The following is a 17,072-nucleotide window of genomic DNA, read 5'->3' on the forward strand; positions in this document are numbered from 1 at the left end:
ATAGATTTTGCCTAATTGTACACTAATGTAAGTATTGTGAGCATGTTTAAAGTGGACTAGGCTAGGCTATGATGTTTGGAAGGTGAGGATCATTAAGTGCCTTTTCCACTTATGGTATTTTCAACTTACAATGGTTTCACTGGGACTTAACCCCACTGTAATACAAGGAAGGTGTGTATTAGTTTTAGTATTAATTTTGTGTTTCTTTTTTTAAAGATTTTTTAAAAAATGTGGACCATTTTTTAAATGTCTTTATTGAATTTGTTATAATACTGCTTCTATTTTATTTTCTTGTTTTTAAGCTATGAGGCATTTGGGAACCTTGGCTCCCTGACCAGGGGCTGAACTTGCACCCATTGCATTGAAAGGCCCTCTTAACCACTGGACCACAAGAGAAATCCCTTGTGTTTCTTAGACAGAATTCTACAGTGTGGGCTGCCCTAACCAAGGGGAGCATGCACTCCAGTTTAAGGGATAAAATAAAGTTAGCCTCCACAACCACTAAAGTCCTTCACGTGGACTCTGACTTCATGTTCACCCCCAATATGGCCAGAATATTTCTGTGACTTAAGCCACTGACTGTAAACTGTATGAGGAAAGGAATTATGTTCAACCTCGTTATCACTGTTATTTCTGTCCCTTAGTTCAAATCCAGGAATATAAGGAGGGCTCAATATTTGTTGAATGTTTCAACCAATGAGTGACCAGGTATGGGGAGTGTGGGTTGAGGGAAGAATGAAATTGAATAATATTTTTGAAATTTTCAAAACTTTGGAAAACAGTCCTGCACTGTTTTCAGATTTCTTAAGCTTGGCATTACTGACATTTGGTGCCAGATATGTCTCTTTCTGAGAGGAAAAGGGGGCTGTTCTGAGCATTGTAGGATATTTAGCAGCATCTCTGGCCTCCACCCACTATGTGTCAGTAGCATGATCTACTCCTTCTAATTTGTGGAAACAAAAAATGCCTCTAGACACTGCCAAATGCCCACTGATGGCAAAATCATCCCACTGGGAACCACTGCTTTAGGCCAACAAAAAACATTCGTGACAGAAACAAAATCATTGGGATTTTAAAATAAATTAAAATTTTGTTTTAAAAATCCAAGAGTAGGTCTGGGACATAAGTGACATAAGATTCATACGCAGCAACTATTTAAATAACAATGAAATAAAACCTGGTGGGGCCAGATGATCTCATTCACATTAGAGAAACTATAAGCCTGACAGTGAAAACAGTGGCTGACTTTATTTTTGGGGGCTCCAAAATCACTGCAGATGGTGATTGCAGCCATGAAATTAAAAGATGCTTACTCCTTGGAAGGAAAGTTATGACCAACCTAGACAGCATATTACAAAGTAAAGACATTACTTTGCCAACAAAGGTCCATCTAGTCAAGGCTATGGTTTTTCCAGTGGTCATGTATGGATGTGAGAGTTGGACTGTGAAGAAAGCTGAGTGCTGAAAAATTGATGCTTTTGAACTGTGGTGTTGGAGAAGACTCTTGAGAGGCCCTTGGACTGCAAGGAGATCCAACCAGTCCATCCTGAAGGAGATCAGTCCTAGGTGTTCATTGAAAGGACTGATGCTGAAGCTGAAACTCCAATATTTTGGCCACCTGATGCAAAGAGCTGACTCATTGGAAAAGACCCTGATGCTGGGAAAGATTGAAGGCGGGAGTAGAAGGGGACAACAAAGGATGAGATGGTTGGATGGCATCACCGACTCAATGGGCATGGGTTTGGGTGGACTCCGGGAGTTGGTGATGGACAGGGAGGCCTGGCGTGCTGTGCTTCGTGGGGTCACAAAGAGTCAGACAGGACTGAATGACTGAACTGAACTGAAGCTGATCTGCCAAAGGTGGGTAGCTGTTCTGTAGCCATAGTCCCTTTCTTGTCCTCATTAATTCCGTGATTCCCAGAATACAGTGTTTGGCAGGGATCATGAAGCAGACCTGCTGTGACTTAAGGTGGAACTAAGTCCATATAGGGTGACAAATTTTTCCTGTATTGGTTTTTCTTGAAGATGGAGAAACTCTGACCAAGAAAATAGTTTGACCTGCTTCTAACAAGAAAGAGGAAATCTGGAAGAAAAGGTGAGGCCTCCCGAAGGTGGAGTCTCTGGAGGCCATGAGATCTAGCCCTGGCTGAGTACCAGATTCACTAAGGTCCATCTGGCCCTTTTAACCTTTTTTCAGTTCAGTCTCTCAGTCGTGTCCCGCTCTTTGCGACCCCATGGACTGCAGCATGCCAGGCCTCCCTGTCCATCACCAGCTCCAGGAGCCTACTCAAACTCAGGTCCATCATGTCGGTGATGCCATTCAACCATCTCATCCTCTGTGGTCCCCTTTTCCTCTTGCCCTCAATCTTTCCCGGCATCAGGGTCTTTTCAAATGAGTCAGCTCTTCACATCAGGTGGCCAAAGTATTGGCGTTTCAGCTTCAACATCAGTTCTTTCAATAAATATTCAGGACTGATTACCTTTAGGATGGACTGGTTGGATCTCCTTGCAGTCCAAGGGACTCTCAAGAGTCTTCTCCAACCTTTTTTAGTTTCTTATATAAAAAGAGCCCAGACAGTGAAACTTCTCTATATGATACTATTGCTGTTGTTTAGTTGCTAAGTCGTGTCCATTTCTTTGTGATTCCATGGACTGTAGCCTGCCAGGCTCCTGTGTCCATGGAATTCTCCAGGCAAGAATACTGGAGTGGGTTGCCATTTCCATCTCCAGGGTATCTTTCTGACCCAGGGACTGAACCTACCTTTCCTGCATTGTAGGTGGATCTTTACCACTGAGCCACCTAAGAAGCCCATATAATACTATACTCATGTCATTAAACATGTATCCAACCCAAAGGATGCACACAACACTAAGTGAAGTGAAAGTGTTACTCACTTACTCGTGTCTGACTCTTTGCGACCCATGGACTCTAGCCCACCAGGCTCCTCTGTCCATGGAATTCTTGAGGCAAGAATACTGGAGTGGGTTGCCATTCCCATCTCCAGGGGATCTTCCTGATGCAGGGATTGAATCTGGGTCTCCTGCACTGCAGACAGATTCTTTCAGTTCAGTTAAGTTGCTCAGTCGTGTCCGACTCTTTGCGACCCCATGAACTGCAGCACACCAGGCCTCCCTGTCCATCACCAACTCCCGGAGTTCACTCAAACTCATGTCCATTGAGTTGGTGATGCCATCCAGCCATCTCATCCTCTGTTGTCCCCTTCTCCTCCTGCCCCCAATCCCTCCCAGCATCAGGGTCTTTTCCAATGAGTCAACTCCTTGCATCAGGTGGCCAAAGTATTGGAGTTTCACCTTTAGCATCAGTCCTTCCAAAGAATACCCAGGGATGATCTCCTTCAGAATGGACTGGTTGGATCTCCTTGCAGTCCAAGGGACTCTCAAGAGTCCTCTCCAACACCACAGTTCAAAAGCATCAATTCTTCGGCACTCAGCACTCACCATCCAACTCTCACATCCATACATGACCACAGGAAAAACCACTGCCTTGATTAGACGGACCTTTATTGGCAAAGTAATGTCTCTGTTTTTGAATATGCTATCCAGGTTGGTCATAACTTTCCTTCCAAGGAGTCAGCGTCTTTTAATTTCATGGCTGCAATCACCATTTGCAGTGATTTTGGAGCCCCCCAAAATAAAGTCTGACACTGTTTTCACTGTTTCCCAATCTATTTGCCATGAAGTGATGGGACCAGATGCCATGATCTTCATTTTCTGAATGTTGAGCTTTAAGCCAACTTTTTCACTGTCCACTTTCACTTTCATCAAGAGGCTTTTTAGTTCCTCTTCACTTTCTGCCATAAGGATGGTGTCATCTGCATATCTGAGGTTATTGATATTTCTCCCAGCAATCTTAATTCCAGCTTGTGTTTCTTCCAGCCCAGTGTTTCTCATGATGTACTCTGCATATAAGTTAAATAAGCAGGGTGACAATATACAGCCTTGACAAACTCCTTTTCCTATTTGGAACCAGTCTGTTGTTCCATATCCAGTTCTAACTGTTGCTTCCTGATCTGCATATAGGTTTCTCAAGAGGCAGGTCAGGTGGTCTGGTGTTCCCATCTCTTTCAGAATTTTCCATAGTTTATTGTGATCCACACAGTCAAAGGCTTTGGCATAGTCAATAAAGCAGAAATAGATGTTTTTCTGAAACTCTCTTGCTTTTTCCATGATCCAGAGGATGTTGGCAATTTGATCTCTGGGTCCTCTGCCTTTTCTAAAACCAGCTTGAACATCAGGAAGTTCACAGTTCACGTATTGCTGAAGCCTGGCTTGGAGAATTTTGAGCATTACTTTACTAGCATGTGAGATGAGTGCAATTGTGTGGTAGTTTGAGCATTTTTTGGCATTGCCTTTCTTTGGGATTGGAATAAAAACTGACCTTTTCCAGTCCTGTGGCCACTGCTGAGTTTTCCAAATTTGCTGGCATATTGAGTGCAGCACTTTCACAGCATCATCTTTCAGGATTTGAAATAGCTCAACTGGAATTCCATCACCTCCACTAGCTTTATTCATAGTGATGTTTTCTAAGGCCCACTTGACTTCACATTCCAGGATGTCTGGCTCTAGGTCAGTGATCACACCATTGTGGGTGTGATCTGGGTCACACATCTGGGTCATGACGATCTTTTTCGTACAGTTCTTCTGTGTATTCTGCCATCTCTTCTTAATATCTTCTGCTTCTATTAGGTCCATACCATTTCTGTCCTTTATTGAGCCCATCTTTGCATGAAATGTTCCCTTGGTATCTCTAATTTTCTTGAAGAGATCTCTAGTCTTTCCCATTCTGTTGTTTTCCTCTATTTCTTTGCATTGATTGCTGAGGAAGGCTTTATCTCTCCTTGCTATTCTTTGGAACTCTGCATTCAGATGCTTATATCTTTCCTTTTCTCCTTTGCTTTTCACTTCTCTTCTTTTCACAGCTATTTGTAAGGCCTCCCAGACAGCCATTTTGTTTTTTTGCATTTCTTTTCCATGGGGATGGTCTTGATCCCTGTCTCCTGTACAATGTCACGAACCTCCATCCATAGTTCATCAGGCACTCTGTCTATCAGATCTAGTCCCTTAAATTTATTTCTCACTTCCACTGTGTAGTCATAAGGGATTTGATTTAGGTCATACCTGAACGGTCTAGTGGTTTTCCCTACTTTCTTTGATTTAATTCTGAAATTTTACCCTAATGTAAACCAGGGTCCTTGGGTGGTAATGATGTGCCAGTGTAGGTTTCTCAATTGTAAAAAATGAGCATTTGGGTGGGGCATGTTGATAGTGGGGGAGGCAATGCTTGTGCAGGGGTTATATAGGAAAATCTCTGTGCTTTCTGTTGAATTTTGCTGTGAACTTCAAACTAACCTAAAAATTAAAATGTCTTTTAAAAAGAGGAGAGGAGGCACCTGATGTCAGCTACCTGAAAGCACTGGCTGACCGTTATCAGTAAGAGGATAAGCACAAGATTCTTGGCCTGCTGCTCTGCACCAAGGTGCTTAATAAGAGTCAGCTTTGCTCTGTAGGCAATAATTTTGGATTTTAGTTTCCTTTCTGCTTTATTAAATCCTCCTCTGCTTGAAATACTTTTGGAGGGAGGCAGATTGTTCGGCCCTCTACCGCCAGAGGATGTAAGCCTCCACAGCACAGGCACTCTGCCACATGTAAGGTCTGTAAGGCACTCCGCCCTGTGTTTTTACACTGAGGGTCGGGACTCCCCGGGAGGGGTGCGTGAAGGGTCCGGTGGGATTGTGGTGACTCAGGCTGCTCTGACTTCAAAGTGCTGCTTTGTGGTGGTATCTGTGCATTCTGAGCTCCAGGAATGGAATGTGACAGTTTCCTCCACATCCTGAACCCACCTTAAGTATTCCCTGTCGCCCAGATTTTAAGATCTGCTGAGATGCCAAAAAGGAAATGAACTGTAGACTTGCACTTTGATGGAGGGGAGATGAAGGGCAGGAGGGATTATAAAAAGAAAAAGTTCGAGAAATACTCACCTTGCACATAATGAACACTCAATAAACATTACATAGCAATAATAACTTAATGAGTAAATGAATAAATGTGGCCAGATATCCCTTAGTATGAGTCACAGACCACAGACTGAATGAAGCCTTCATCAAAGAAATGCTATACAGTATCACACTTCCTTGCATTTTTCAAGTGTATCCCAAATTTCTCATTCTACATACTTATTTTTTTTTGGCTGGCACTGAGTGGCATATGGGACCCTAGTTCCCCAAGCAGGGATTGAACCCACATCCCCTGCAGTGGAAGTATGGAGTCCTAACCACTGGAGTGACAGGGAAGTCCCTCTAGTTAGTGGTCATTTCTTTATGATTCACTGTAGTATTCATGCCTGGAAAATCCCATGGACGGAGGAGCCTGGTGGGCTACAATCCATGGGGTTGCAAAGAGTCGGACACAACTGAGCGACCTGTGTGTGTGTGTGTGTGTGTGTGTGTGTGTGTAGCAAACAATCAATCTGAATTCCTTTAACATTTATAATCTTTTTCAAGTAAAAAAGTTAACATTTAGCTCAACTCCTTCCAAATGCCACCAAGTCATCTTATATTAAGTGAAGCTACGATAATAAGAAGCATAATTTCTTTAAAATCTATCAGGTGTGTCAGACACTCTAGTGCTTCACTTACAAGATTTATATTTAATCAGTACAGCATTCTTACAAGGTGGATATTACCATCCTTATTTACTGTATGAGGAAATTAACATTTAGAAGTGTGTAAGACCTGGGTTCAATCCCTGGGTTGCGAAGATCCCCTGGAGGAGGGCATGGCAACCCACTCCAGTACTCTTGCAGGGAGAATCCCATGGACAGAGGAGCCTGGCGGGCTGCAGTCCATGGGGTTGCAAAGAGTTGAACACGACTGAACAACTCAGCATGCACACAAGGACAGCAGAGGGTGAGATGGTCAGATAGCATCACTGACTTGAATGTGAGCAAACTCTGGGAGATACTGAAGGACAGGGGAGTCTGGCATGCTACCGTCTATGGGGTTGCAAAGAGTCAGATACAACTTAGCGACTGAACAACAGCAGAGACAAAGGTTTATTATTTGTCTGAAGTGTTCAGTTTGAAGTCTTAATCATGATCCTAGCCCACCAGTGTTTATCTAATAAGAACCCTCCAAAATGTTAAGGTGATTTTTCTCTGTGAATTTGTCCTTTGTCTTATCTAATCTGTCTTCTCAATGTGCTTCACACATGAATAGAAGAAAGAGAACAAAATCCTGGGTGACAACGAACCAGTGTGATTTTAGCGGCATAGTGTTGGCTGAGACTCTGTTCCCTGCCTGGAAACTCCCTTTTCCCCACTTCGTGAATCCCTGCTCTGCGGTAAGGCAGGAGAGAGAAGAGCCTTGTATTCTCACCTGCCTGGATCATGGAGGCCATGGGCAAACACTTCTGGGGGCTGGTTGGTGCTGTTGAAGTGCGGGTTGCTCCTAGGTATGGAGTACGGCGCGTGGCACATGTCAGTATCCACGTCCAGCCGGAGCACGGAACCTGTGAAGTCGCTGAGGGATCAGAGGACCGCGTAAGGGCTTTCTGTTCTTGTTACATATTTCACCTACACTAAAGGCAGGGAGGTTGCTCTATGGCTAAAAAAAATAAATAAATAAAAACCACCTCCCCTCATTTGACAAAAAACTATTAACATTCCAAATTCCACGTTGTGGGAAATGAAACCAGAGACTGTTTTGTTTCGGACCAGCACTGAGACACACACAGCTCGACGGTGACGGAAGGCTGTGGCATCGGTGGGGTACATCCTCTGAAATGTTTTTTTCCAATCCACGCGTTTAACATCCCCTGAGAAGTTCCACTGAATCACATCAGTCCATTAGGCAGTGTGGAAGGTGGCTGCTGCACAACCCCCATGGGAGGAACTGGTGTGAGGACATCTCAGAAGAGCGACTTCCAGAAATACTGCATCAGCAGATTTATTGAATTCCTCTTCATGTTACAAATGCAGATACTGATAATAACAGTTAAAGAATTTAACCAAAGTGATCTAATTCAGTTTTTAATTCACTTAAAGCACTTTAGCATCAAGGGGCACCTGTTTCTCCGTTTTGTTTTTTACCTTAATCCATCCATTTCTTCCATATCATCCAGTGTGATCATCCCGTCACCGAGGATGATGTACAGAAAGCCGTCAGGACCGAAGAGCAGCTGTCCCCCTAGGTGCTTTCTGTGGAGTTCGGCGACTTCAAGAAATACTCTGGCTGTTCGTAGATCAACTTGATGGGGGTTTTTCCTACGTGGTGGGGAAGAAACAAATCATGACTGTGAAATTTGTCAGGTGAACCCACAGAAAGTAAATAGGATACAAATAGGGAAGCACACACGTGGCATGTAAATAAGCAAACATGCTGAAGGTGAAGCTAATAAAAATTACAGAAAAATTACGTTAGTTTCTAGGTTTCCCAAGTGGCATTTAAGAGGAAAGAGAATTGTAGAAAATGCCAAAACTACCATTTTCCGCAATTTTCCTTAAAGACACAATTGGGATGTTCAGCCAGATGGAGACTGAGGTTTAACAACTGCCACCTGATGGTAAATTATTTGTAACTTCTAAACAAAAAATTACAAAGACACAGTGAGAAAAATAATATCAACCATCTTTTAATGATACCTGGATACTGTGTATTCCACAACTCTAAGAATATGATCATGAGGCCCCATAGCCCACCGTTCTTGGTTGGTGGTATAAGACACGTATAGCTTTCCATTTTTCTTGTAATTGGGATGGAATGCAAGGCTTAGCAGTCCTCTTTCATCTCCTCCCTGCAGTCAAATGAAAAACACAAAGAACTGTGAAGTTAATTATGTTCTTTATTGTGTTTAAACTGGAACCCCCAAAAGAGTCCCTTTCTTCTTCCTGGATAATCTTTGTCCAAACTCTTTTCTTTCCTTCCTTGCCTACTGCACACACAAAAAGATGATAAAATATTTCACTCTGCAGAACTCTTTAAGGGCTAGAAACAAGACAGTTGTCTTGTGTGGTTATCTACGCACAAGACCCTCACACCACTTTTGTCGAGTGATTTGTGTTTGTAATCTGGGGAAGCTAGGAAGACAAGTTTAAGTGCTGTGAAGAATTCTTTGCTGGGTTACTAGGTTGCTTGTAGTTCACAGAAGACAAATAAAAAGGTTCATAATCAGCAGTCACTTCTAATCCAAGTCTCCCAAACCTAAAACACAGTGCGGGCTGCCAACTCCCACTGTCTTGGCAATCTATTTAGAAAACAGTTAAATTGCTTGTGTAATATGTAAACCTTTGTTTTACCCTGGAGGCATCTACATCAGTTGTCACAACCATGGTGGTCTGTTCGTCATAGCTAGGTAATAAGCAGCCTTGGCCTAGAAATGAGCTATTTTTACATAGATCCTTTCGCTGCCTTGAGTTTTTTCTTTATAGAAAGATGGAGAAATGAGAGGAGAGCTAAAAGCCAGAGCTGGGGTGGGGGTGGGAAAAATCCTAGAGAGGAAAGGGGACACTAGGAAATAAAAGAAAAATCCCAAACAACTTTCTTTTGTTATTATATGTATGTCAAGAATTGTATACATTAGGCATGCCAAATGCTGTAACAATTAAAACATCATCGTGTGCTTAAATAGAAAGGCATTTTATCTTTATTTTCTGCTAATTCAGCTTGATGAAACTCAATATGGTCTTAGCATTTGTTTTATCCCACAAGTAGTCTAGGAATTTCTATAATGAAATCAAAGTATCTAAAATTATCGAGATCAGATACTTCAGGTTCACATCCTGGTAAGCCAGTGAGCAATTCGTCTGTAGTCTGCGGAGTTATGTACAATGGCGAAAAATGTGACCGAACCTGCCCTTAGGACATCACCTCATCCATGCTATTTCATTAAACAGCACATCTCTTAGGGTGAAAAGCTGTAAGTTACTCCTTAGACGTGTCAGAGAAGCAAAACCAGTCTCTAATACTGCAATTTCTTCACTGGGTTATACTCCATCATTCTGCCTTTGTTCCCCAGAATAGCTTGTGTTACTAGAAATGTCTGATACTGTTTGTATGCTACATGGATTTGTGAATTTCAAGTTCTAGGCATAAAAGTTTACTTTTAATAAACATTGTTTATTTCCTGGATTAGAGAAAAACTGCTTTCATATGTATGCCATCCAAAGCCGAAACGTCCAAACTTTAAGTGTGTGTAAGTAACAAAGTGGGTGCAAATATCCCAGAACTACCAAGTTATTATTCAAATGTCCCAAAAGCCAGCCTCTTCATCTGCATATCACAATATGATTAATTTTAACAAGGAGAACTATCTCACTGAAGGGTAAGTCTTTATGACTTTATGAATGAGCCTTTTTTTTGGATTATCTCATTATGATGATTTTAATATTGACTCATCTTTCTTCTTACATCTTAATTAAACAGATAGCTCTTGCCTTTCTTATGAGACATTGAAAACAGGGATGTATAACTAGTATTTGATTATAGAAAAACCACTGCACATCTAAACCTCCCTGATGGCTGAAGAGGGAGGCTTAGGGGTGGGATTTATTTTGTAATTAATTCCTCTTCCGGATACATCCCCCTCTAAAGCTGTGAATGCAGGTTAAGTGCTGCTGCCCACTTCACAAATGTTTGTGTTCCACTAGAAGAAGGTTTTGTTGAAAGTAGTTCTTTTGTAGTCTTTAATCAAATCATCTGAAAGACAATTTGAACTGGCTAGCAACATGGTTTAAAACTGTGCTGGTTGCTTTTTGGGAATTAGGTGTAGAATTCATGCACTGTAGAGATACAGAAGGAAAAAGAGATTTAAATAAATCCACAAGTGATAAAAGACAGTTGTTTACCTTAGAGATGGATGTATCTCACGAATGAATTTGGAGTTGGGGGGCACCACTGACTTTTATTAAAGGGCCAAACATGGAGACAGAATGAGACATCTGAATGACAAGTAAATAAATCAAGAAAGTCATTTCAGAAATGTCCTGAATTTTTTGGGTTATAGGATTTACATTTGTTTAGGTGGTGCTAGTGGTAAAGAACTCTCCCGCCAATGCAGGAAACGTAAGAGACGCAGGTTTGATCCCTGGGTCGGGAAGATCCCTGGACGAGGGCATGGCAACCCATTCCAGTATTCTTGCCGGGAGAATGCCATGGGCAGAAGAGCCTGGTGGGCTACAGTCCATAGGGTCGCAGAGAGTCAGACAAGACTGAAGCGACTTAGCACACACACAATAATTACACATGATTTCACTTTTCTAAAGTCAATTTCCAGGTACAAAGTAGTGTTCTGGGTGGTTTAGAAACAGGACTAATGACTCAATCATTTCAGGGAAATACTTACTTTCATAATTATAGTGATGAAAAAAATTAATATACTATGTATACATCCTAGGGTGTCTCTCAAAACTAGCTTTTAAAATTATATCATATAACACAATTCCGAGATTGGGAAGGAAGGCTATTTGACTCCTGTTGGGATTTTAAAGTATTGGTAGGCTCACATTTAGCTTGAATTAGCCTGCAGAGGTATGCTGTCCATTTAAAGCATGTTACAAATCATAAGAATGGAGAAGTATGTCAATTGGACACTGAAGTTTTAACTTTGGGCCAGGGTCAGAGGCTATAATGCCAGAACCACCACCAGATTTTTGAGGCTTCCAGACCTTCTGTGGTTGCTTCCACCAGTCTTCATCAGCGCACTGCCGCCTGAGAGCCCGAGTGTTGGCCCCTGGCGCCAGGATCGAAAAAATGGCCCAGCTCTCGCAGGTTCATCAAAAAGCCCTTATGTTAATGTTCCCGTCTTTTTACTCTTTCCCATTCTTTCCCTTCATTATGTGTAGTTTTATGGAATGAAAACCAAGCACTCCTCCCAGAAATATCAAATTATTGCACTGTTTCTGCTGAGCATCTGGAGGGAATGAACCTCTAGTGATTAATTAGTTCAACAAAGTTGCCTTAAAAGGGAGACAAACACAGTCCTAGATGGCAAACGGAAGCTCCGCGGTGCAGGGAGCCACACCTTTCCAAATGACACTGACTTCTAACATCATACTTGTGAAACTGTTAACCTGATGTCCCAAATGTTTACCCTGAGTGATGTGAGAAAGAGTAATGTGTCCAAATATTCACATTATACTTTGTACTTTATTACTAATACCAAATGCTCTGTGTGTGTGTCACTGCCTGAACCAAACGGGCAAAAATTAGTTTACAACAACACTTAAGAGTTTCCTCTATTTGGATAATGCTGTTTTTTTTCCTCCAAGTTCACTGACTGAAGCTTCGATAGAATATCATTCTAGGCTCCCATGAGCCCCTTTCTTCCCTGTGCCCAGGCCTCTCAATACCACATCAACTTCTGGAGAGCCTCTCACCAAGCACCAAGGGCCCCTCAAAATCAGGTACTTGCATGATTTGAAAATAATGTCCCTATACACTTTGAAACCCTGAGATCAACCCATGTTTCAGGGTGCATCATAAAACCCTCCTTAGGAACTTTTGGTAAGTAGTTAACTACCATTATAATCATCGTCCAGCTCTCAGGAACAATTTCACAGGTCAGCAGAAAAGAGACAAAGCCCATAAGCAAAGGGTATTGGTGACTTTCATGTAAGTACAAGATGAGATCTAGTCCTACAGTTTTGAGATAAACTCTTCCCTGGTGAACACATCAAAGTTCTAACCAAATGACTACAAATATTCTTCTTTGAAGAAAATGAAGCAGCTGTTGAAAAAGACAGGGAATCATGAGATGATTCTAACAGGAAGTATGTTTTACTTTTTTAATAGAAATTGTTGGGCATGGCCTTTCATGATGATATTTTAAAGAAAACATTCCAATGTTTTCATATTTCAATGTGGCGAAAGTTAATTTTTTTCTGATTTCTGCCTACTTTAAAACTGGCCTTAATATTTTCTATTTGGCAATTGACTTGTGTATTTTAGGAAACAGGGCTGGGCTGCACTGAGTTGGAAGCGTCACTTCTCACTTTTGCATAGTTTGCTTAGTGACCCTTTGGCAAGGTCAGTGATCCATAGAACAGCCCTACGGTACAGAGAAACCAAGGAAATGTAAAGTAATACGGCACTCCCTGTTACGTCTCGTCAGACAAAAGCGCATTTAACACTCACCCAGCAAATATTTAGTGAATATCTACTGCGTGTTAGGCATTATACTTGGCACCAGGGGTAAGATAATCAACAAGAACCAATTCCTGTCTTCCAGGTGCTTATCCAAGGAAGCAGGTAACAAAGTTTTCAGTTGTAATTTCCCCTATAAATTCTTTATGATGCTAATTTGAGATGCAGGGCAGTTAATGCTACACTATTAGAAATATGCATGGCCCCAAACCAAGCATTAAAGAGAGTAAATAGCTATTCTGGGTAACTTCTGACACGAAGTTTAATTAGCGTATCTTCACTGAGGTTTCTCCACTATAAAACATGGTAAAAAAAAAAAAAAGAAAAAACCTTGGTTTTATGACAGATAAATTACATGAAGATTAGGCAGAGTGTCTGCAAATAGTAAAACCATCTTCTAAATTTATCTTACATCTGTTACCCAGAAAAACACATATGAATGAAGACCTCTGGTAAAACTTTTGTTCTCTTAGTAATGAAGGAGTTTCTAGGAATTAACATAAGAACAGACTGGTGGCACTTAAAATTCTAAAATATAAACTTTTATTAAAAGGCAAGTCACACATTTCCTTTATTAATTGTCATTAATGTCTATGTTTTAATGGCACATTATCAGGAAAGGAACAAGAGAACTTGGAGACCAATGTGAGCCCCTCCCCGTGCAAGCCTGTGCTTCTTAGATTGGAACCTTTTGCTATTCAGAAATGACAAACAGGTTTATTTGAGAACTGTTCATTCAAATACAATACCAGGTTTCTATTACTGCTGTAAAAAGCCATCATAAACTTAGTGGCTCAAAACAATACAAATGTATTATCTTAAAATTAGTAAGTCAGAATCCAACACAGGTCTCACCGGGCTAAAGAATTGTGTTTTCAGAACCATGGTCCTTTCTAGAAGCTCTTAGAGGAGAAGTCATTTCCTGTTCCAACTTCAAGCCCCCTGGCATTCCTTGGATGATGCTGCCTTCCTTCCATCTTCAAAGTCGATAATAGCAGGGTTGAATTCTCATATCTCACCACTCTGACCTCCTCTGCTGTCCTCTCTACTTTTAAGAATTTGTGATGACACTGAACCCACCCAGATAATTCAGTATAATCTTAATTCCATTGCAACCTCAATTCCCCTTTGCCAATTAGGATAAGGAAATCTTTGGGGGGAGCTTTCCTGGTGGCTCAGATGATAAAGAAATGGCCTGCAACGCAGGAGCCCCAGGTTTGATCCATGGTTTGGGAAGATCTCCTGGAGAAGGGAATACCCACTCCAGTATTCTTGCCTGGAGGATTCCATGGACAGAGGAACCTGGCGGGCTATAGTCCATGGGGTGGCAAAGAGTCAGACATAACTGAGCGACTTTCACTCACTAACATCTGTTGGCGAAGGGCATTTTCTGCCTGCTACGTGGCTATTTTAATCTGTTTTTTAAAAAGGATCCTAAGCACTGATGACTTGAGCCATCTTGGCCGTGCCCTGAAAGAGAGGACTAATGAAGCTCACCAATACATTCATAAGGAGATATCTAAGGAGATTGCTGGTGCTGGAGAAGACTCTTGAGAGACCCTTGGACAACAAGGAGATCAAACCAGTGAATCATCAAGGAAATCAACCCTGAATACTCATTGGAAGGACTGATGCTGAAACTGAAACTCCAATACTTTAGCCACCTGATGTGAAGACCCAACTCATTGGGAAAGACCCTGATGTAGGGAAAGATTGAAGGCAGGAGGACCAAGGGATGACAGAGGATGAGATGGCTAGATAGCATACCAATTCAATGGACATGAACTTGGGCCATCTCCGGGAGACAGCAAGAGACAGGGAAGCCTGACATGCTGCAGTTCACAGGTTCGCAAAAGTTAAGACGTGACTTAGGGACTGAACAAAAACAACCGCAACGACCTAAGGAGAGCACTTTCACAGCAAGCACTCTCTCTGAGCTGTCAGTATCACAAGAACAACCAACACCCTTCAAAGTGAGGTGAGAGCACTTTTCAGAATGGAGGAGGAGAAAGTGGAGACCATCTCTACGTGGGCACAGATGAACTCAGTCAAGAGCAGAACGCCTGTGTTAATCACAGGATGCAAAGAAGGTACAATCAATGGAGCCAAACCATTTCCAAACACTAGAGGACCTCAATCTCACTAAAACTTTATTTTGGCTTGTTGGTAAGTTTGGAAAAGCACTGTATTCATTTCTCCACAACTCCTGGAAAAGATGAAAAGCATTGCTTTTCAATAGTTCCCAAAGTCTAATTTGGTCTCAGAAGAGGAGTCAATCTCCTGAAGAACCCAGAGGGTTTATGGGAGGGGCTGCATGATGTTACAGCACAGCATGATGTGGGCTGTTGTATAATACAATGAAAAATATACTTGATTTTTTGGTCCTGTTTCTTGGCACAGCTCTTAAAACCATTGGAATTTCCTGAGTGATAGGAGCGTCTTTTGTTCTTCATTAGTCTTACCTGAGTTTGTGCTAACAAAGTGACTTGGTATTTCCCCTAGCCCCCATAGGTTCAGGGCTTCCCTGGTGGCTCCGGAGTAAAGAATCCACCTGTAATGCAGGAGATGCGGGTTCGATCCCTGAGTCAGGAAAATCCCCTGGAGAAGGAAATGGCAACCCATTCCAGTATTCTTGCCTGGGAAATCTCATGGACAGAGGAGCTGGGCAGGCTACAGTCCACGGGGTTGCAAAGAATCAGACACAATGGAACAACTAAACAACAATCACAACAATAGATAGCTTCAGGATGGAGACTGGTAGCCAGAGGAGCCAAAAGGTGTAACTGGGGGATTAGAACTTTCAGACCCACCCGCCAACCTCCCGGGAGAGGAGAGGGACTGGAGGTTGAGTTCAATCACCAACGGTCATGATTTCATCAATCAATGAAGCCTCCATAAACCCTTAAGTGGTGGAGTCTGGAGAGCTCCCAGGTGGGTCAACACATTGAAGTACTGGAGGGTGGCGCCCCTGGAGAAGGCATGGGAGCTCTATGTCCCCCTAACTTCTATACCTTGTCCTACGCTCCCTTGTAACTAACTGCTCCTGAGTTACAGCTTTTATAACAAACCTGTGGTGAAAAGTGAAAGTATTAGTCACTCAGTCGTGTCTGACTGTTTTCAACTCTGGGGGTCTTATAGCTTGCCAGGCTCTTCTGTTCATGGAATTCTCCAGGCTAGAATACTAGAGTGGGTAGCCATTTCCTTCTCCAGGGGATCTTCCCAACCCAGGGATCAAACTCAGGCCTCCCACACTGCAGGCAGATTCTTTCCCATCTGAGCCCTGGGGAAGTCCAACAAACCTGTAACAGTAAGTAAAGCAATTTCCTGAGCTCTGTCATTGCTCTCTGAGTTACTGTGCCTGGGGAGGGAACCCCCAAATATGTAGTCAGCTCATGGACTACATGAGAACTCATGGGAACCCCCAAATATGTAGTCAGCTGGGCAGAAATGTGGGTAGTGTGGGGGCCCATTTATAGCTGGTGTCTGTAGGGAAGGCAGCCTTATAGGATTGAACCCTTAATCTGTGGGGTCTGGGTGCACTCTGGATAGTTACTGTCAGAAATGAACTGAACTGTTGAACACCCATTGAGTGCTGGAGAATTGGTTGATGTGAGAAAACCGCTCCCCCAAAACCAAAAAAACTCTGTCATTTGGTGTCAGAAAACATTCCAGAAAAAACCTGAGAATTTCATTTCTTTAGCTCTGGGATCTAATGCCTGATGATCTGAGGTGGAGCTGATGTAATAAAAATAGAAATAAAGTGCACAATAAATGTAATGAACTTGAATTATCCAGAAAGCATCCGCCCACCCTGCCCATGGAAAAACTGTCTCCAGGACACCAGTCCCTGGCGCCCAGAAGGCTGGGGACCGTGGCTCTGTACCACTCATCCTCTTTCTAGGAAGGGGTTCATGG

The 17,072-nt window shown here is 42.3% G+C and overlaps 1 protein-coding gene across 2 annotated transcripts in view; it reads right to left on the bottom strand.

Moving 5' to 3' along the window:
- HHIP (hedgehog interacting protein) overlaps positions 1–17,072 on the bottom strand; it is a 109,249-nt gene that overhangs the window by 33,215 nt on the left and 58,962 nt on the right. For both annotated transcript variants that reach the window (XM_086345906.1, XM_086345907.1), the window contains exons 5-7: positions 8,660–8,811; positions 8,108–8,281; positions 7,395–7,538 (exon numbers count right to left, since the gene is read on the bottom strand). In XM_086345906.1, the coding sequence (XP_086202032.1) occupies positions 7,395–7,538; positions 8,108–8,281; positions 8,660–8,811 (470 nt within the window). The remainder of the gene's footprint in view (positions 1–7,394; positions 7,539–8,107; positions 8,282–8,659; positions 8,812–17,072) is intronic.

This window comes from Bos grunniens, chromosome 17 (assembly GCF_055505025.1).
Source record: "Bos grunniens cultivar Pamir isolate PY7600 chromosome 17, Bosgru_T2T1.0, whole genome shotgun sequence".
NCBI classification, from domain to species: Eukaryota; Metazoa; Chordata; class Mammalia; order Artiodactyla; family Bovidae; genus Bos; species Bos grunniens.